Source organism: Phallusia mammillata, chromosome 4, assembly GCF_965637545.1.
Source record: "Phallusia mammillata chromosome 4, kaPhaMamm4.hap1.1, whole genome shotgun sequence".
Classification (NCBI taxonomy): domain Eukaryota; kingdom Metazoa; phylum Chordata; class Ascidiacea; order Phlebobranchia; family Ascidiidae; genus Phallusia; species Phallusia mammillata.
This window is the reverse complement of record NC_137255.1, coordinates 29,316,970-29,337,727: the sequence shown is the minus strand read 5'-3', so window position 1 is coordinate 29,337,727 and position 20,758 is coordinate 29,316,970. Positions and strand designations below refer to the sequence as shown.

The 20,758-nt window shown below is 39.7% G+C and overlaps 1 protein-coding gene across 2 annotated transcripts in view; it reads right to left on the bottom strand.

Moving 5' to 3' along the window:
* Window positions 1-6,457: 6,457 nt before the first annotated feature.
* The window catches only part of LOC145224062 (nuclear factor 1 X-type-like), a 54,135-nt gene continuing 39,834 nt past the window's right edge, over window positions 6,458-20,758 (bottom strand). For both annotated transcript variants that reach the window (XM_080090490.1, XM_080090491.1), the window contains exons 5-12: window positions 12,854-12,925; window positions 12,401-12,536; window positions 11,731-11,861; window positions 11,008-11,097; window positions 10,633-10,698; window positions 9,917-10,074; window positions 8,520-8,715; window positions 6,458-8,188 (exon numbers count right to left, since the gene is read on the bottom strand). In XM_080090490.1, the coding sequence (XP_079946616.1) occupies window positions 8,031-8,188; window positions 8,520-8,715; window positions 9,917-10,074; window positions 10,633-10,698; window positions 11,008-11,097; window positions 11,731-11,861; window positions 12,401-12,536; window positions 12,854-12,925 (1,007 nt within the window). In that variant the 3' untranslated portion in view covers window positions 6,458-8,030. The remainder of the gene's footprint in view (window positions 8,189-8,519; window positions 8,716-9,916; window positions 10,075-10,632; window positions 10,699-11,007; window positions 11,098-11,730; window positions 11,862-12,400; window positions 12,537-12,853; window positions 12,926-20,758) is intronic.

Below are 20,758 nucleotides of genomic sequence, written 5' to 3'. Positions count from 1 at the left end.
TCGAGTCTCAAGTCAAGTCAGTAGGGGTTCGAGTCTCAAGTCAAGTGAAGTCAGTAGGGGTTCGAGTGTCAAGTGAAGTCAGTAGGGGTTCGTGTCTCAAGTGAAGTCAGTAGGGGTTCGAGTCTCAAGTGAAGTCAGTAGAGGTTCGAGTCTCAAGTGAAGTCAGTAGGGGTTCGAGTCTCAAGTCAAGTCAGTAGGGGTTCGAGTCTCAAGTCAAGTCAGTAGAGGTTCGAGTGTCAAGTGAAGTCAGTAGGGGTTCGAGTGTCAAGTGAAGTCAGTAGGGGTTCGAGTCTCAAGTCAAGTCAGTAGGGGGTTCGAGTGTCAAGTCAAGTCAGTAGGGGTTCGTGTTTCAAGTCAAATCAGTAGGGTTTCGTGTCTCAAGTCAAATCAGTAGAGGTTCGAGTCCCAAGTCAAGTCAGTAGGGGTTCGAGTCTCAAGTCAAGTCAGTAGGGGTTCGAGTGTCAAGTCAAGTCAGTAGGGGTTCGAGTGTCAAGTCAAGTCAGTAGGGGTTCGAGTGTCAAGTCAAGTCAGTAGGGGTTCGATTCCCAAGTCAAGTCAGTAGGGGTTCGAGTCTGAAGTCAAGTCAGTAGGGGTTCGAGTGTCAAGTCAAGTCAGTAGGGGTTCGAGTCTGAAGTCAAGTCAATCCCGTAGGGTTCGAGTCTCAAGTCAAGTCAGTAGGGGTTCGATTCCCAAGTCAAGTCAGTAGGGGTTCGAGTCTCAAGTCAAGTCAGTAGGGGTTCGAGTGTCAAGTCAAATCAGTAGAGGTTCGAGTCCCAAGTCAAGTCAGTAGGGGTTCGAGTCTCATGTGAAGTCAGTAGGGGTTCGAGTGTCAAGTCAAGTCAGTAGGGGTTCGAGTGTCAAGTCAAGTCAGTAGGGGTTCGAGTGTCAAGTCAAGTCAGTAGGGGTTCGATTCCCAAGTCAAGTCAGTAGGGGTTCGAGTCTGAAGTCAAGTCAGTAGGGGTTCGAGTGTCAAGTCAAGTCAGTAGGGGTTCGAGTCTGAAGTCAAGTCAATCCAGTAGGGTTCGAGTCTCAAGTCAAGTCAGTAGGGGTTCGATTCCCAAGTCAAGTCAGTAGGGGTTCGAGTCTCAAGTCAAGTCAGTAGGGGTTCGAGTGTCAAGTCAAGTCAGTAGGGGTTCGAGTGTCAAGTCAAGTCAGTAGGGGTTCGAGTGTCAAGTCAAGTCTGTAGGGGTTCGATTCCCAAGTCAAATCAAGTCAGTAGGGTTTCGATTCCCAAGTCAAGTCAGTAGGGGTTCGAGTGCCAAGTCAAGTCAGTGGGGGTTCGTGACCAAAGTCAAGTCAGTAGGGGTTCGATTCCCAAGTCAAATCAAGTCAGTAGGGTTCGAGTCTCAAGTCAAATCAGTAGGGGTTCGATTCCCAAGTCAAGTCAAGTCAGTAGGGGTTCGTGTCTCAAGTCAAGTCAGTAGGGGTTTGATTACCAAGTCAAATCAAGTCAGTAGGGGTTCGAGTCTCAAGTCAAGTGAAGTCAGTAGGGGTTCGAGTCTCAAGTGAAGTCAGTAGGGGTTCGAGTCTCAAGTCAAGTGAAGTCAGTAGGGGTTCGAGTGTCAAGTGAAGTCAGTAGGGGTTCGTGTCTCAAGTGAAGTCAGTAGGGGTTCGAGTCTCAAGTGAAGTCAGTAGAGGTTCGAGTCTCAAGTCAAGTCAGTAGGGGTTCGAGTCTCAAGTCAAGTCAGTAGGGGTTCGAGTCTCAAGTCAAGTCAGTAGAGGTTCGAGTGTCAAGTGAAGTCAGTAGGGGTTCGAGTGTCAAGTCAAGTCAGTAGGGGTTCGATTCCCAAGTGAAGTCAGTAGGGGTTCGAGTCTCAAATCAAGTCAGTAGGGGTTCGAGTGTCAAGTCAAGTCAGTAGGGGTTCGTGTTTCAAGTCAAATCAGTAGGGTTTCGTGTCTCAAGTCAAATCAGTAGAGGTTCGAGTCCCAAGTCAAGTCAGTAGGGGTTCGAGTCTCAAGTCAAGTCAGTAGGGGTTCGAGTGTCAAGTCAAGTCAGTAGGGGTTCGAGTGTCAAGTCAAGTCAGTAGGGGTTCGAGTGTCAAGTCAAGTCAATAGGGGTTCGATTCCCAAGTCAAGTCAGTAGGGGTTCGAGTCTGAAGTCAAGTCAGTAGGGGTTCGAGTGTCAAGTCAAGTCAGTAGGGGTTCGAGTCTGAAGTCAAGTCAATCCAGTAGGGTTCGAGTCTCAAGTCAAGTCAGTAGGGGTTCGATTCCCAAGTCAAGTCAGTAGGGGTTCGAGTCTCAAGTCAAGTCAGTAGGGGTTCGAGTGTCAAGTCAAATCAGTAGAGGTTCGAGTCCCAAGTCAAGTCAGTAGGGGTTCGAGTCTCATGTGAAGTCAGTAGGGGTTCGAGTGTCAAGTCAGTAGGGGTTCGAGTGTCAAGTCAAGTCAGTAGGGGTTCGAGTGTCAAGTCAAGTCTGTAGGGGTTCGATTCCCAAGTCAAATCAAGTCAGTAGGGGTTCGAGTGTCAAGTCAAGTCAGTGGGGGTTCGTGACCAAAGTCAAGTCAGTAGGGGTTCGATTCCCAAGTCAAATCAAGTCAGTAGGGTTCGAGTCTCAAGTCAAATCAGTAGGGGTTCGATTCCCAAGTCAAGTCAAGTCAGTAGGGGTTCGTGTCTCAAGTCAAGTCAGTAGGGGTTTGATTCCCAAGTCAAGTCAAGTCAGTAGGGATTCGAATCCCAAGTCAAGTGAAGTCAGTAGGAGTTCGAGTCTCAAGTCAAGTCAGTTGGAGTTCGAGTCTCAAGTGAAGTCAGTAGGTGTTCGAGTGCCAAGTCATGTCACTACGGGTTCGTGACCAAAGTCAAGTTAGTAGGGGTTCGATTCCCAAGTCAAGTGAAGTCAGTAGGGATTCGAATCCCAAGTCAAGTGAAGCCAGTAGGAGTTCGAGTCTCAAGTCAAGTCAGTAGGGGTTCGTGTCTCAAGTCAAGTCAGTAGGGGTTCGATTCCCAAGTCAAGTCAAGTCAGTAGGGGTTCGTGTCTCAAGTCAAGTCAGTAGGGGTTCGATTCCCAAGTCAAATCAAGTCAGTAGGGGTTCGAGTCTCAAATCAAGTCAGTAGGGGTTCGAGTCTCAAACCAAGTCTGTGGGGTTTCGAGGAAAATCGAAAAAACGGAAAGCTATAGCCTTAGGGTTTTTAAAAAATCGGGTCAAATTTTTTTCTCTCCTATTCCGGTTTAAACCGGTTTGGAGGTTCGGTTGTTGACAGAAACCGGCCAAAACCAGTTCACAACTGGAATATTCCGGCGAAAAACCACTTAAAACCGGATTTTTCTTTCATTTTTGAGCCCCAAAAATCGAAAAAATGGAATGGTTATTTTATTTACCTTGAAGCCAGTAGGAGTTCGAGTCTCAAGTCAAGTCAGTAGGGGTTCGTGTCTCAAGTCAAGTCAGTAGGGATTCGAATCCCAAGTCAAGTCAAGTCAGTAGGAGTTCGAGTCTCAAGTCAAGTCAGTAGGGGTTCGTGTCTCAAGTGAAGTCAGTAGGGGTTCGAATCCCAAGTCAAGTCAAGTCAGTAGGGGTTCGAGTCTCAAGTCAAGTCAGTAGGGGTTCGATTCCCAAGTCAAGTCAAGTCAGTAGGGGTTCGATTCCCAAGTCAAGTCAAGTCAGTAGGGGTTCGAATCCCAAGTCAAGTGAAGTCAGTAGGAGTTCGAGTCTCAAGTCAAGTCAGTAGGGGTTCGATTCCCAAGTCAAGTCAAGTCAGTAGGAGTTCGTGTCTCAAGTCAAGTCAGTAGGGATTCGAATCCCAAGTCAAGTCAAGTCAGTAGGAGTTCGAGTCTCAAGTCAAGTCAGTAGGGGTTCGTGTCTCAAGTGAAGTCAGTAGGGGTTCGATTCCCAAGTCAAGTCAAGTCAGTAGGGGTTCGATTCCCAAGTCAAGTCAAGTCAGTAGGGGTTCGAATCCCAAGTCAAGTGAAGTCAGTAGGAGTTCGAGTCTCAAGTCAAGTCAGTAGGGGTTCGATTCCCAAGTCAAGTCAAGTCAGTAGGGGTTCGTGTCTCAAGTCAAGTGAAGCCAGTAGGAGTTCGAGTCTCATGTCAAGTCAGTAGGGGTTCGTGTCTCAAGTGAAGTCAGTAGGGGTTCGATTCCCAAGTCAAGTCAAGTCAGTAGGGGTTCGATTCCCAAGTCAAGTCAAGTCAGTAGGGGTTCGAATCCCAAGTCAAGTGAAGTCAGTAGGAGTTCGAGTCTCAAGTCAAGTCAGTAGGGGTTCGATTCCCAAGTCAAGTCAAGTCAGTAGGGGTTCGTGTCTCAAGTGAAGTCAGTAGGGGTTCGATTCCCAAGTCAAATCAAGTCAGTAGGAGTTCGAGTCTCAAGTCAAGTCAGTAGGGGTTCGATTCCCAAGTCAATTCAAGTCAGTAGGGGTTCGTGTCTCAAGTCAAGTCAGTAGGGGTTCGATTCCCAAGTCAAATCAAGTCAGTAGGGGTTCGAGTCTCAAATCAAGTCAGTAGGGGTTCGAGTCTCAAACCAAGTCTGTGGGGTTTCGAGGAAAATCGAAAAAACGGAAAGCTATAGCCTTAGGGTTTTTAAAAAATCGGGTCAAAATTTTTTCTCTCCTATTCCGGTTTAAACCGGTTTGGAGGTTCGGTTGTTGACAGAAACCGGCCAAAACCAGTTTAAAACTGGAATGTTCCGGCGAAAAGCCTCTTAAAACCGGATTTTTTTTTTGCCTTAGGGTTTTTTTAAAAATCGAATCAAAATTGTGTCTCTCCGATTCCGGTTTAAACCGGTTTGGAGGTTCGGTTGGAGGCAGAAACCGGCCAAAACCAGTTTAAAACAGGAATATTCCAGCGAACAGCCACTTAAAACCGGATATTTCTTCATTTTTTGGAGCCCCGAAAATCGAAAAAATGGAAAGGCTATAGCTTTAGGGTTTTTTCAAAAATCGGATCAAAATTTTGTCTCTCCGATTCCGGTTAAAACCGGTTTGGAGGTTCGGTTGGAGGCAGAAACCGGCCAAAACCAGTTTACAACTAGAATATTCCGCTGAACAGCCACTTAAAACCGTTTTTTTCTTCATTTTTTGGAGCCTCGAAAATCGAAAAATGGAAAGGCTATATAGCTTTAGGGTTTTTTCAAAAATAGGATCAAAATTTTGTCTCTCCGATTCCGGTTTAAACTGCATGGTTTGGAGGTTCGGTTGGAGGCAGAAACCGGCCAAAACCAGTTTAAAACTGAAATATTCCGGCGAAAAGCCACTTAAAACCGGATTTTTCTTTCATTTTTTTCAGCCCCAAAAATCGAAAAAATGAAAAGGCTATAGCTTTAGGGTTTTTTCGAAAATCGGATCAAAATTTTGTTTCTCCGATTCCGGTTTAAACCGGTTGGAGCTTCGGTTGGAGACAGAATCCGGCCAAAACCAGTTTGAAACTGGAATATTCCGGCGAAAAGCCACTTAAAACCGGATTTTTCTTTCATTTTTTGAGCCCCCAAAATCGAAAAAATGGAAAAGCTATAGCTTTAGGGTTTTTTCAAAAATCGGATCAAAATTTTGTCTCTCCGATTCCGGTTAAAACCGGTATGGAGGTTCGGTAGGAGGCAGAAACCGATCAAAACCAGTTTACAACTGGAATATTCCGGCGAAAAGCCACTTAAAACCGGATTTTTCTTTCATTTTTTGAGCCCCGAAAATCGAAAAAATGGAAAGGCTATAGCCTTAGGGTTTTTTCGAAAAACGGATCAAAATTTTGTCTCTCCGATTCCGGTTTAAACCGGTTTGGAGCTTCGGTTGGAGACAGAATCCGGCCAAAACCAGTTTGAAACTGGAATATTCCGGCGAAAAGCCACTTAAAACCGGATATTTCTTTCATTTCTTGAGCCCCAAAAATCGAAAAAATGGAAAGACTATAGCCTTAGGGTTTTTTCAAAAATCTGATCAAAGTTTTGTCTCCCCGATTCCGGTTAAAACCGGTGTGGAGGTTCGGTTGGAGGCCGAAACCGGCCAAACCCAGTTTGAAACTGGAATATTCCAGCGAACAGCCACTTAAAACCGGATTTTTCTTCATTTTTGGAACCCCGAAAATCGAAAAAATGGAAAGGCTATAGCTTTAGGGTTTTTTCAAAAATCGGATCAAAATTTTGTCTCTCCGATTCCGGTTAAAACCGGTTTGGAGGTTCGGTTGGAGGCAGAAATCGATCAAAACCAGTTCACAACTGGAATATTCCGGCGAAAAGCCACTTAATACCGGATTTTTCTTTCATTTTTGAGCCCCAAAAATCGAAAAAATGGAATGGCTATTTTATTTACCTTCAACTGAAATGACATGGAGTGATCGGAATCGCATTTTTTGTCAAGGTTCTTATCAATCATTTCTGCAGTTTGTAAAACCTTGATTTGATGATAATTGCTGATATTTCATGGTCATAGAATACGTTGAACTGACGTTTTCTCCATCTTTTCATATTTAACCAAATTATTGTTCAACTCTTCTGGTGGTGCTATATTTAAAATACTTGTATAGTCAAAAGGAACGGTGTTTTAATGGTCATATTGTATTTCGATAAGTCGACAGGATTTGTCGCAATAAATGATGAACGAAAACAAACGAACTGTCAGGCTTTCAACACTTTTTCGTGTTCGTATGAATTGGCAGTATTGTTCACTATTTGTTAGAATGCAACAAATACTTTTGTCCAAGATCTTGTGTTGCGCAAAACAATAACCTTCACGCAAAACAAATCAAAAGAAATAAACAGATCATCAAATTTTTCACTCTTGTTTTTCGATATTTGATATTGTTTTGCGACGAATTTCGAATCAAAACACCTTGAGCCATTATATGAAACGCAAAGCCATGACATATGAATGAGACATTGTGACGTAACAAGAACTTTGCACTTGTTACGTCACATACAATGCTGTTTTACAAGTTGAATAATCAAATCGCGAATAATTGCTTTTTGCAACAAATACGTTATAAATTAACAAACACGCAATATGACGTCATACACCTCGGATCGGTTTGCTACGATTGCGCATTGTTAGGTCATAATTGAACTTGCAGGAGAAGTAGAAGGAATAGCGGCAAGATTGGAACATGGTGACAATTCGTGATTGTGACGTAACAATCGCCACAAGTGATGCATAATCAGTTTCCCCCGTTTTCGCTTCTCGTCTCAGGGTTTTAGAGAGTTTTAAACTCTAAGAAGATAAAATCACAAACGAACAAGAATTCAATCGAATGTTGTTCGACACAAACAAGGTTTCTTCGGCAAAACTCCTGTTGTCATGACAATGCGACGTGCAGGGCGTGTCAAATTCGCCGAGTGTTTTTGAGGTTCAAAGAAATCAGAAACCGACTTGTTCAGAAATACAGTTTTCGATCGCTAAGCGGCGCTGTCGAGTAAACCTTTAAATCTGGGTGAAAAAGTGCTTGACGCGGTGAGGACGGATAGAGAGAAATCACGTACATGACGTCATCACCCGTGACGTAAAACTTGTCTAATCAATTGCACGTGGAACAGAACACTTGTACACACAGAGGGGTGTGCGCGAAGAAAAAAAGAAAACGCAAAGTAACGAACGTTTTAATCCTCCTACAGGACAACTTTATACATTACATACGTCATAATTGACATGTATGACGTTGTGTCGACCAAAAGTGACGTCATAAACTGTTTTTGTATTTGCTTCTTACTTGCTACGAACATCAAATGACGTCATTCATGACGTACGTTGTCTGTTGTGATGTCAACGCGTACGCAGTGTTACGTCAACAATGTCGTATTTATTCTAAGTTGAAGTAAGTTAATTATTTACAGGTTAGTTCGAGCTGGGATGGGAACTTGCGGAAATTGAGGAACTGTACGGAAACGCGGAACTCACGGAATAAAAGCAGCAAAATACGGAACTTGAAAAGAAGCGAGAAAGTGTAAAGTCATTGAGCTGTTAAGCCAAGTTGATTAACCGGCAAGCAGCATTGTGAGGTAACAATGACCACGTGTCAGAGTGCGTTGTGAGGTCATACAAGCGGGTTCCAGCTCAGAGGTAAACGATTTTCAACAATAGGGAGAAAAGATCTGCCTCAGTCGGTCAGGAAAACGGTTCCTTTATTCCTTCGGTGTCAGGGCGCTTCCCTGATTGGTCGGTTGCGCTGATGCCCCGCCTATATTGGTGGCACGTGACACGTCGATCATGGACGGAATTGGCGGGAAAAGTCGTTCCTCAGCAACCAAGGTCTCGTCGGGATTCAAACCCGGCACAACATCTGTGACGTAACAACCACTTGTTAGTATACAGCAGTGGTTCTCAAACTATTTAGGCTTGCGGCGCATTAAATAACTAAAATTTTCTTCCGCGGCACACTTGGCAGAAAAACATAACAAAACTTGTTCAAAGAATGTCCATTTTCAAGTTTATTGTGGTAGGTAGGGATGCTTTTCATTACCAATAACAAAATATGAGCTTTGAAACGTTGTCATACACACCGGTATTTCGTCATAAAACACCAGGGTATGTTTGCATTTATAGGGAATATTTCGCGAATCACTGGAATATAGTTTATGACGTCACTTTAATGACGTCATCGCGCGACTTACTTTGCATTCTGTCGTTGGTGAGCATCGGGTGAAAGTCACCTTGGTTTTCTTCCATCTGATTGTGAGTCCACCTTTCTGCTGCAGCGCCATCGTGCGACGAACTCTGTTGGTGGGTAACCGGACGCGTAGTGGCGCCACTGAGTCCGGACGATCCGAGGGCCATGTGCTGCATCGTGTGCGGGTGATAACTGAGAATCTGCGTTCAGCAAATGTTTGCAGAATAAGCGAAAGTTTCAAATCTTGCCTAAAACTTTTTTCGTTTAGCACAGTGGTTCTCAACTCGTTTCGGGCCATGGACCACCTGTCCAGTAAATATAATATCGTGGGCCATTTCTTTTTGGAGCAAGAATGAAGTTCGTATACAAAACAACCATTTGGGTTTAAAACATAATTCTTTTAAATCGATTTTAAGAAGTGAGATACACTTATTAACAGCTAACATTTTAATACTCTTTCAATATATAATATGCAATCATCTCTAGTTTATCAACAAATTTAGTGGACGCCCTGTGGACCACCCAAAAAGTCATAATGACCACCAGTTGAGAACCACTGGAAATGTCGTAAAATTGTGCTATTTTTTCACTTTCGTAGTTGTAAGCGAATCCCTTTTTAAATTGGAATTAGGTTTTGAGTGTGAATGAAACGGAATTGTCGACTGGTTTGTATTTTCCTGCTCGAGCTGTTTAACCCGTTAAAGTGGTTTAAATCCCAACCTTGGGCATCTCAGGAAATTCGAAAAGGCGCAAAACGTTTTTGTTAATTTTCATTTTGTAAAACAAAAACAATACGCCACAATACATTTTTTTATGTTTTTAACTAAAGCACACTGATCTTTTTAGTCGTTTTATACAACACCCGTTTTAATAATTAGAAATACAATATCATTTATACGTACAACTACAGTATCCGTCTAAGACAGGGGTTCCCAAACTTTTTTGGTCTGTGGCCCAAACGTCTATTTAATAGCGATTCGTGGCTCACCACGTGATGTAAATTTGGGCACAAACAAAAAAAACCCTCAAAAACAGGCGAAATGGTTTCTAGCGATTTATTTTTAATGAGATACATGCTCCTGAAATTTGGCTGCAAGATTCGGAATTCTTTGCAAATATTATGTTTTTCAAAACAAAGCGCATAATATCTACAGTAGAACAAAACAGTAGAATCTGTTCAAATGGCTCTGTGGCTCATTGAAAATGTCTTGGTGGCCTAGTACTGGGCCATGGCCCACAGTTTGGGAACCACTGGTCTAAGGTAAATTTTACATGGTGTACCGCAGACTTAATTTCTTCGGAAATATGTCCGTTACTACAGTACTGTTGGAGTCATCTCTTTTTTAACGGTTTACAATCGATGATTGCAAACATGATTTTATAAACAAGCATTTCTCCCACCTGACTGGGTGTGTGTTTTGCTGCTTCGGCAGAGAGACAAGCGAACTGGGCGAAATCCTTTAAATCCTGGTTCGGGTGGTAGAAGGGTTGCGGCGAGGCGTAAGAAAAGGGGTGAGTTTGTTGCAAAACTGGATGCCAGGCCGCCGCTGAATGGGTTCCTTCAAATAATTACAATGTTCAGTAATAAGACAAGTTAAGATAAAAACCTGTGTTTTCTAACATTATTGTTGTCCGCAATAACAACCAAGTTAATTTCATTTAAAAAAAACCTAATTTTATTACTTATGACATTACATAAGGATGACGTCACGAAACGTAAAATGATGATGTAGTTACCCCTTAATAATTTCTATTTATCCCCTTTTATCCACAGAACATCTGGATTTAACCCTAAAATTGGCGATGCTTGGTACTTGACCTAAAAGTTTCTGAACACCTTATAATGATGAGCGAAAGTTGAAACAAAATCCAAATTTTAAAAGAAAAAAAAAACAACCATCGCTTTTTACCCTGGAGTATATCCAGTCAAAAAAATGTAAGTGGGGAGCAAAAAGTTTTCTGTTTTCAATAAAGCATGCAGGATACCCTACATGTCCAACGTCAAACTTTTGAGGTTTAAAGCTTTAAATCGTTTATAAAAATTAATCTTTTGTGGAATAAAATAACCTCTCCCTCTTAAAACATAAGTTCATCTAAATGTCTCGATTGCCACTTACCTTGCAGACGTGGAAATGCTGACACTGCACTGGATGACGAACCTGGCGTGTGAGGTGGAAGCATGTCTGTGACGTAACAATCATGTAATTGATACATAATCAATTACGGAATAAAGTCATTGTTTTGGGTCAATTCATAGACAAACAACGAAAACGGAGCGTAAATTACATCCATGTAATATCTACGTGACGAAGTGAAGGTTATTTACGGTTAAAGTCGTACCTGGAATCATGTCATTGATACGTAATAATCAATTATAGAATAAAGTCATTGCCTTGGGTCAATTGATAGACAAACAACGAAAACGGAGTTTAAATTACATCCATGTAATATCTACGTGACGCAGTGAAGGACATTTACGGTCAAGGTCGTACCTGGTGACGTCACAGACGAATGTGCTGCTCCGTTGGCGAGATCTGATTGGACGCGGGCCGGTTTAGCCGTTGGGGATTGAAGCGGACTCCCTGTTGGAATGGGAATTAGGATTATAAGCCGCGTGATTAGGTAGCGATGTGTCACCGATAATAACGGACATGATTAAGTGTGACGGGAGCTTGAGTGTGTGGCTTGCAACTGTTCAAGCTAGAGATGAATAACTCGACAGGTAAGGGATGGAAATCTTTATTTGGAATAATGATGGTAATGCACAAAGATTTTTTTTCGGTCAAAGGTTTCAAAACACCCAATACAACACTGACTTTCTATTGGGAAATGGTGAATTTAGTAGATTTGGGGTAAATAGAAGTGAGCAATTTATTTTGAGACGGATATTCATTGTGAAAGAAACTCAAAAAACGCAAATGGTTCTGATATTAATTTTTCAACGGTTTGCAAATGTGATGTTTGATCTTTTCAAGCGTGTGGGGCACATTAACTGACAATATTCCCCCACAAATTTAGCAGGCAAACGCAAAATTTGAAAAAATGCGGAACACTTGGACATCTATCGCGGAGCACTAGTTTGCGATTTACCGGTTTGTAAGTTTATATTAATGGCTCGCAAATGTGAAACAGCATGTTCTGACCAACAAAATACTGGCTGATGATTTTTTACTATAAATTTGGACTAAAAGATGAGTGACAGTTTCCATGGTTACCTTGCCAGCTGGGGTGCGAACTTGGGGGTCGATTATAGAATGCTTCCGAGTCGTTTTCACCCCCACTCTCCAATCCGTTCGGTTCCTCGGTTGACATGCTGCTTGCCGATGATTTCAGGCGTTTGTTTTGACTGAAATAATGTTAACAAAGTTTAATAGAAAAGTAAATTCATGGAAATCATATTTTAAATAAAGACAAATTTACACTGTTTTTATGACCTTGCTTATTCTTTTTAAGTTATGAAGAATATTCTATTATATTTTGACACAAGTGTTAGTTTGAGTGAACAGTAAAGAAAGCCAAAAGAGATCGTTGCAGTAACGGAACTTTTTCATTTAAGTTACTGATCTTCTGTTATAAAATTGTTTTTTGTTAAGACAGAGAAAAGCCGAAACATTTGGAAAAAAAACATCACGTTTCGACAACTTTTACAGTTTTTATGTTAAGTGTTGTCTGTATCTTGTTAGAATTTTTAAAACCACAAGTTGTGTGCCAACGTTCGTCGTAATTATAACTTCTAATTTTGGGGACATCAACTTAAAAATTATTTTCACAACAAAACTGCCAGTGAGTACTTTTTATGTCAAATGTTTCATCGGTCCGATGTTAAAGCATGTTAGTCTCAAATGCAATAACATAATTACAAACAAACCAAAGCAGTGAGCTTACTTTGCTTGCTGACGTAACACTAGAGGGCTTGGCGGGGGAGCGCGGTTGTCATGGTGATGGCTCGCGTAATAATAGGAGGGGCTTTCCAGAGGGTTGTTCACCCCCACGTTGTGACCCTCACCGCTCACGATGGGAGCTGTCAAAAAATTAGAGGGGTGAAATAATTTGGTTTAGATTCCAAGTAAAAGAATCAGTGAATGAATATACATGGAATACATATAGTTCGCCTGACTGGCAGCTTCAGTTCCTACAGAACCACAGGATAAAGCACAATAAAAGTATATATAAGCATCACATAATGCCGAACTTAAAGAACAGAGAATTAACGCTGCAAACAGAAAAAAAACTGAACGACTGCGAAAGGGTAAACGAAGGGTAACAAAAGCTGCTTACTTGTAAAGAAGCAATGTAGCTATATACGGTGTATTTAAGATATTTAAATACAAAACTCACTTTTGGCCACTCTGTAGATTTCACGAACCCCGAAAACTCCGCTCGTTTTAAAACACCTCGTTGCTCCAATAACTGAAAACAATAAGCAACAAATATATAAACTGGGACACATAATATAATATCAACACAATACGGATATTTAGTGTTAAGTATGGTTGACCTTGTGGAATAAAGTTTAATTTAAAAACACATCACATCAGTTTTATGAGATGGAATGCAAATCATAGATGATGACAAGAACATTTACGACAACCATTTGCAACCAAGCATATATATTTTTGCAACTACTTGGGCAGGTTTTCTTGTAGGTATATTTTCTCAAGAATACCGAAGTCTCTTAATCAGATTCAGCTCACGGGAAAGCAGGTTGACTGATCAGACATTCAAAAATCACAGACAGATGGATGTTGAAAAGTGGGACCGGGTGATTTCGTTATTGCGCCCGGCACGTTAAGTATAGATATTTGTCCTTCACTGCCCGTGATTTGACCTCTAATTTTGCGGCTGATTAGAGTCGAATTTACGCAAAAGTACGTCACAAACGTCAATTTGGGTGCTAATCACTTTTTAACCTGTCAAATGACACAAGCGAAAGGAAATTAAACGAAACATACAGACCGGCTAAAAAACAATCTCTCTCTGTGATCTGGTGGTGATGATTAAAAATTCAAAACCATTTTTTCTACCTTTCATACTGCGAAGTTACGGATCTTCTGTTTAGACCAGTGATTTTTACATGTGATTAGTAAATAGACATTTTTAGTTTTGCGAATATAACCTGTGAAATTCCCCATTATTTTAATATCTTTGTATGGTTCGGCATCTACTATGTAGTCTATTGGGGAGGAATGAAAATGTTTTGAATTGTTAAGGGAGGAATTCATCGATAAGGGATGGGAACCACTGTTTTGGACGAATCTCGATCGACGCCTCATTCCGAAATCCAAGGTGCGAAACTCGACCAAAGAAAACCAAACCAAGTTAATACACAATTTTGTCATGAAATTAACTTTTTAACACGGTTTGGGCATTCATTTGAATAGATTGTACTTGTATATACCATTTAAAAAATGCCTATTTGGCTTGTGGAACTTGTACATCTCCAGTAAAGAATAATGACAACACACACTGTACTTTATCTTAATACATATAGTACAAGGTGGCTATCAGACAATACATCCATTGACAGTAACCAGTAATGCTAACCGGTTCGCTGAACTCATAAAAGTTTGTGAAACGGTTCCATAGAACCGGCTGAATCCCACCACTGCTAAAGCCGGCTGAATCCCACCACTGCTAAAGATGTAGCACTTTACAATGCTAACGTGGCTACTGTGTCATTCAATGCTATAGCATATATGCAAATTATACTTTCTTTGGGAGGTGGAAAGGCATAATAAGCTCAAAGTGATTGACTGTCCCAAATATCAATTTGGCCTACTAAAATTGTTTTCAGTTATTGCACTTTACGGTGTCAAATTTGGGAGTAACTTTGACTTTAAAATGGCACCGAAAAAACAATATTTAAAAATCAGAACAAAAAACACTTGAAAATATTTAGTCGCACGTCAAAATGTCCGAATGTCAGCTCGACCTGGCAATTACAATCAAACCGGTTCATCATGTTCAAGTCAAGTTGTCTGTTCTGCGAAATTCAAGTTCAATTTCAAGGTCAAAGCGGTCGCAAAATTCGCACATGGGTCTGTCATATATTTGACATGACCTTAAAACGCCGGTGTTTGCTTGTTTGACAAAATTATTTCGCAATTCAAACACTGCTGTGGCATAGCGCAGTGGTTCTCAACCTTTTTCGACGAATTTCCTTTAAAACATTTTCATTCCTCCCCAATATACAGTACTAAATAGTAGATGCTAAACCATACAAAATAAATCTCGAAATTGAATCTTTTATCAACTTCACAGGTTATATTTCAGAGCTAAAGGGTCTGTTTACAAACCACATGTAACTGTTAAAGTAAATTCATCCACTCAAGTTTTAAAATTTCTTGCTTGGAAGGAATTTCTCCTCGGGTGGCAAACAAAAGAATAATACGAACCGGGTTACACTAAAAACTTTGTGCGTAAAACTTGTTTTTACGCCAAAATGTGGAAATTTGTGTTAAACTACCCCAAACTGAATTGCATCTGTAAAAAACCTTATTTGAACAACCTCGCATAGAAATCATATAGAACCGAGTAAAATACTATTTTCGCAATAGGTGCTTCCCCAAAATACGCCCCTGCGTAATTTCAAGAATATTCAGTCGCAAACATCATTCACATGAATAGCTGCAAATTACGGTGTGGCTTTTTGTTATTAAATATAAAGTATATGGGGACATTAAATATTAATTTGCATATAATAGGAGGTTTTCTGGCCTACGTTACGTCATAAAGCAATAGACACGTGATTAAATTTCTAGGAAAGTTGCTTCGCGCCAATTGTCGGGTTGAAAGTTCAGCGAGTCAACTGCGAAAAACCACTAATTACCATTTTCGGTTAATCTTCTAAGAACCACTCGCAAGTAACCTATTACTAACGTCTCGTTTTCCCATGACTCGCGACCTTGAACTTACCACGTAACGATTCAAGGTCACATTGTCGTAAACTAGAAATACTGGTCGCATCAAAGGGAATTTCCAATACGCTGGTGGTGCTTGTGTGTGTGACGTTAAAGTGGGCAATAAACGCTCATATTAAGATTAACTTTTTCTCGATACCACAAACTCGAAACAATGTGCTTATTTATCCGAGAAAATCTGTTGCTTTGTCAAATATACCTTAATCAAGGATGCCCAAGTCAAATTAGCGAAGTTTTAATTTTGCAATCCCTTTTTTGCGTTATATAGCGTTTGGCAAACTGTAATTAACAACAACATTCCATCAAGTGAACAACTTTGTCTTATGTTGTCTGTGTGCATTTATGGTAACATTGTTCGATTGCTCATTGCTTAAAATAAAATATCAAACTGATGCCGTTTTTTTTTCGAGGTAACTTGAACACAAAAACAACAGTTTATTTTTGTAGTAAAAATCTTTCAAATACAATTGAAACTTCGCAGTAAAGAAAAAAAGGTTGATTAGCCTTGCGTTTGACGTTTTGTTTTGACTATTTTTAAACACAACACAACAATTTAAAAAATGTATTTGGGCAGTGCTAAATCAAAAAATGTATTTGGGCAGTGGAGTAAAAAGGTTAATTAGGCCTTTGCATCAACATGTGGATTATTATCAATGCAGCACAACCCGTGAAGCTACCATATCCCTGAGCATCTCCACGTTGGTTTTTCCCCAAGCCAAAATGTTAATCTGACTTCTCGTCTCGCACCGGAACAAGAAACGACGCGTTAATTGTTGCCGTGCTCACAAGCCGTGACGCCACAACAATACGACGCATTGTGACGTCATAATACCGCGATTGTTCCACGAAGTTGGCGAAATAGTGAAAGGGGTGGGGTCGAATTATGCGGGAAATTTTGGTAAAATTTACACATAACATTTTGAGCGTTATATCTTGAACCTAATATTTTCATCATTTGACGAAGTTTTAATTGTTTCGTTTTTACATCAACAACTATCTATTTTAGAGGTTTTAACAATCGTTTTTGCCATCGTTTGAAAGTTTGTTGTCAAAAAATGGTTTGTAGGATTCTTATGAGCAATTTTGGAATGAATTCTAAACACATAATGACTAGACTAGGATATTATTCCATGAAAGCGACCTGTCTGCCGCAAAAATCTAGTTACTTTTGACATCAAGACGGCCGAACAAATCCCATTAAAACTGAAAAGCAAAACACATAAATGATCAGAAGAAACTTGAAAGAGGTTTTATTTTCTGCAACCGCAATGTTGCTGCGAAATCCCAAAGCCAGTTTTCAATGTTGGATTAACTCGCAAATTAGATTACCGACAATTGTTTTAAATCGACCAGCGGGAATCGAACAATTTACATCCGGCATCAGGTTTCACAACGATTCAATCCCAAGGGCAGTTCAAGGTCGATTCCGAGCAACCGCTAGAGGCGCAAAAGCACAACCACTCAAATAAACTTACACTTGCCCGGTTATTGTTGAAGGTAGTTGACATCAATGCAAACCCAACGAAACACGTTTGATATTCGTACTCGAAAGGACACGGGTTCGAACCCCGCGATAACCAAAGGACCAATACAGACCAACATAGACATAAAAGAAAAAAAGTTTTAGAATGATTTGTTTCAAAACAAGGTTCAGAAAAAATTTGTAACTGCGCGCAAACAACAATATTCTTAGATAAGCTATTGCTGCCAGGCATAATATCAACTTTATAAAGCTCTCCTGGCAATTCTATTTTTATTCCGACATTTCGACGTCCAATACAGGTCCCCTTCATCAGGGTAAACAACACTGAATGCGCGTATAGTACTGAAAGTCAACAATATTCTTAGTAACATCCAAACAGCACACACAAGTAAGAACTTTATAAAATATTTTTTTCCGGATTTTCGTTTCTGGAACAAAACACAGGGCACAAATTCCCATTAATGCCAACAAAGAAATATAAACTAGATTAGTGTAAATTGTATTTGCAATAACTTTGTTGATTCAAATATACAGCCTTTTTATTGTAAGCAACCATTCTATGAACACCTTTTGTTACTGTGGAAAGGAGACACACCTTACTACACAGACATAACAAGCACTGAGCATTGACAATATGATGCTAAAAATTTTTATGTACGTGGCTGTCTTGAAAAACCGTGACCCCAATATACAATATTAAAAATACCAAAGAAATAACAGCAAACATTTTTGACACTTTGTGGATGCTTAAAAACCTTTTAACGCATTGATTTTTGATGATTATGTGGTTTAAAACGTTTCAATTAAACCACAGAATTAAGAACAAGTTTTTATTGATTTAAGTTCAAAAGTGGACATCAGATATTTAATTTGATTCAGACGAGCAAATGATTCATTGAACAAAAATTTGTGGTGCGTTTGTGGTTTTTCAAAATGTGGTTAGCTGGCAATAATTGAACAACCAACAATACAACTTTACTTATAGCAGTTCTGTAGCGACTATACTGTATTGCTGAGTATAACTTTTCTAGACATTAAAATAAAAGAAATTAATGGACTAGGTATTACACACTCAAACGAACAAATTCAGACAACTAATTTTTGATGCTTAAGAGAACTTGCTTTAAAACATTTATATATACGTTTGTTCAATTGACATTAGCACACATTATGTGTTAGTGTAATCCCTAATATAAGACCAATAAGGCCCTAAATTATATTGCTATGACACTTCATGTAGAGGCCTTATTATGTACTTGGTAGAGTATTCCCTAACATATCGAAAGCTTTAAGCATATTTTCACATTCATGTTGGTGGTTACAAATAGACTAGTTAGTTTTTGCAGGTTTGGTATTCGATAATGTTTTTGTGAAATTCAGATGACTGTACGGATGTATTTTTCTTATCATATACTGAACACACTGAACACCAATTTAAAACGTAATTTAATAAAAAAACTGCCAAATACAATTTAACATAAAAATTTCGACAATCACTGCTGTTATAATCAGTGCAAAGACTATGACAACAGCGCCGGTTAAAAAACGTCACCATACATATGTGCTATCTATCAAGTTCCCGTTTCCTTATTAAACCCACTTTGAAACTTATCTTGCGACAAATTAAATTCGAGAATACAAATCCTTCCTGTGTTGAAAGGCACAGGTGTACGATCCATTAGCAGTGCTGAAGTCAGGCAAGCGTGAAGTTCGGGGCTTCTCGCGTTTAAGTAGAAAAAGGGGGGCAGCGGGCGTGGGATGGTTGGGGGTAAACTTGAACCCCCATGGAGTCGTCTGACCCCCAATCAACGGGTCACCGCCCCTCGATTCGACCCAACGACGGCTGTTTCGAATTTTTAGCGTTGCGCGGTTAGGGACAATCGAACAGCTTCTAGGATTTGATTGTGTTCGCGGCGACGCGTCAACTCGATGCTTCCGGCTGCTGCGCTTGTGACGTCATAGAAGCTTTTTGCTGGCCTGAAAGCTTTTTAGAACGACGAGACGCGATTTCGACCATTTTGTTTTTTTGACGACGCAAAACTTTCTACGAACTATTAAATTTCGTAAAAATAAAACTAAATCAAAGTTTAGCACTGAAATGTTAAGCAACGCATTTTCTGTAGAATTGAACAAATTTAAACAAAAACTAAAGGACATAAAATTGCTTTTGACAAACAACACAAGCGTAATTCAAATGGCGTGTGTTAAAAAATCTCGGTACTTTTTCGTGTTGATTATTTATATATTTTGCCAGGAAGACCAAACACAAAGAGTGGGCCAAGCACAAATTTTCTTCTCGTTTTACTTTTAGGTTTTGACATTTAGATTAACATTTCAACGCCAAACCGCCGAGAATGCAAACTCTGTACCACCTTAGACCAAGTTATCCAGCACACAACGCCTGGAATGTTGACTCACACTGACATAAACAAACCGTGCCAACAGCAGAACAGATTATGTCGTCATTTAAACTAGACTAAACTCAGGCTAATTAAACTGAACAGTTTGGGAAACAAATTGATCAGGGATCAATATTTGTGTAGGAAATATTATTTACAGGTTAATTTCAGGAAAAGTAAATATTTAAAGGAGTCAAAGTTCAAGGACAAAAAGGTCACATCAAAAATTAATGAAAACCTTAAGCAAGAGGAAATTTAATAAAGAAAGTAATAAAAACTGACAAAAGTAAATTTTAAACAAAAAATAAAAACGCAAATTTAATTTATTGTGTTTTTATTTGAATGATGCATTAAGTTTTAGAAAAATAAACTCTTAGTTTGTATTGGATTCAACCTTTACACCAGCAGGTTTCATGGTAAGAAGTGTTATATATGTTATCCAAACATTCAGTGTACAAAGTCAAAAGTATTTAGGGAATGTTGCTAATTTGTGCAACGTTCAACACAAATAATGCAAACCACGAAATTTTGCTTTCGGTTTTCTGATTTCAATAACTAATTATGGTGCTCATCCTTTAATTCAGCATTATAATTAACTATTATTAAAATTTTTACAGAATAATATGGAAAATGAACTAAGATCGTACGAATTACACCAGTCGTTTCTGTTGGGCACAAAGTTTTCAGGTTATGTCCAAAAATCATGTCGCAAAAACCCGGGTTTAAAACGTCAAATTGCTGCCTCGCAACGGTTTCGTTAAAGTGTCAGAACCATATTTCTCGAGCGACTTTGAATGTGACGACAGAAGTGGAAACTAGGTCAAGCGCTTAGAGAGTAAAGCGACTAAAAACACACAAACACAAGTACAAGTTTTTGAAAGTGTTGAAAGCCACCAATCCGGTTTGCTGGTTTGTTTGCAATGTATGGGGTCGCGACAGTCCCTACATGAGGTATTTGCGTGTCGTGGAACGTTTTGTTGTTTCAGTTAAGTCCTGTTGTGTAAACAGATCAGCCTAGCCCCCCACAAAGCTGTAAATGTCACCACTTGTCCGTGCATTTTTCACAAATGTTTGACCGCTTTTATTGCAACATGTTACAAGTGGTTTTGCTGTACATGTAATGCCATGGGACTAGAAATGTTTGAAATTTATTTTGCTTTACTTTTTTTTTAACTTTTCTCACCAAAAATGGCTTCTATAATTCATTCTTTAACTTTTTTCGACGAATGACTTTTGATATATTTGGTCTTGTTTGCAAATATTTCGTAGTTTAAGTTATATACAAATTCCGTATTGATCAAATTTGGCTGTTTTGTGAAGGAATGGTTTTTTTATCCTATGAGGTAATTGAACTTATATCCAAACGTTTTTCATCTTTCAAAAACTAATAAATTTACTTTCAACCAGTTTTACATGCTTTTTTTATCAACGGAATATTCCC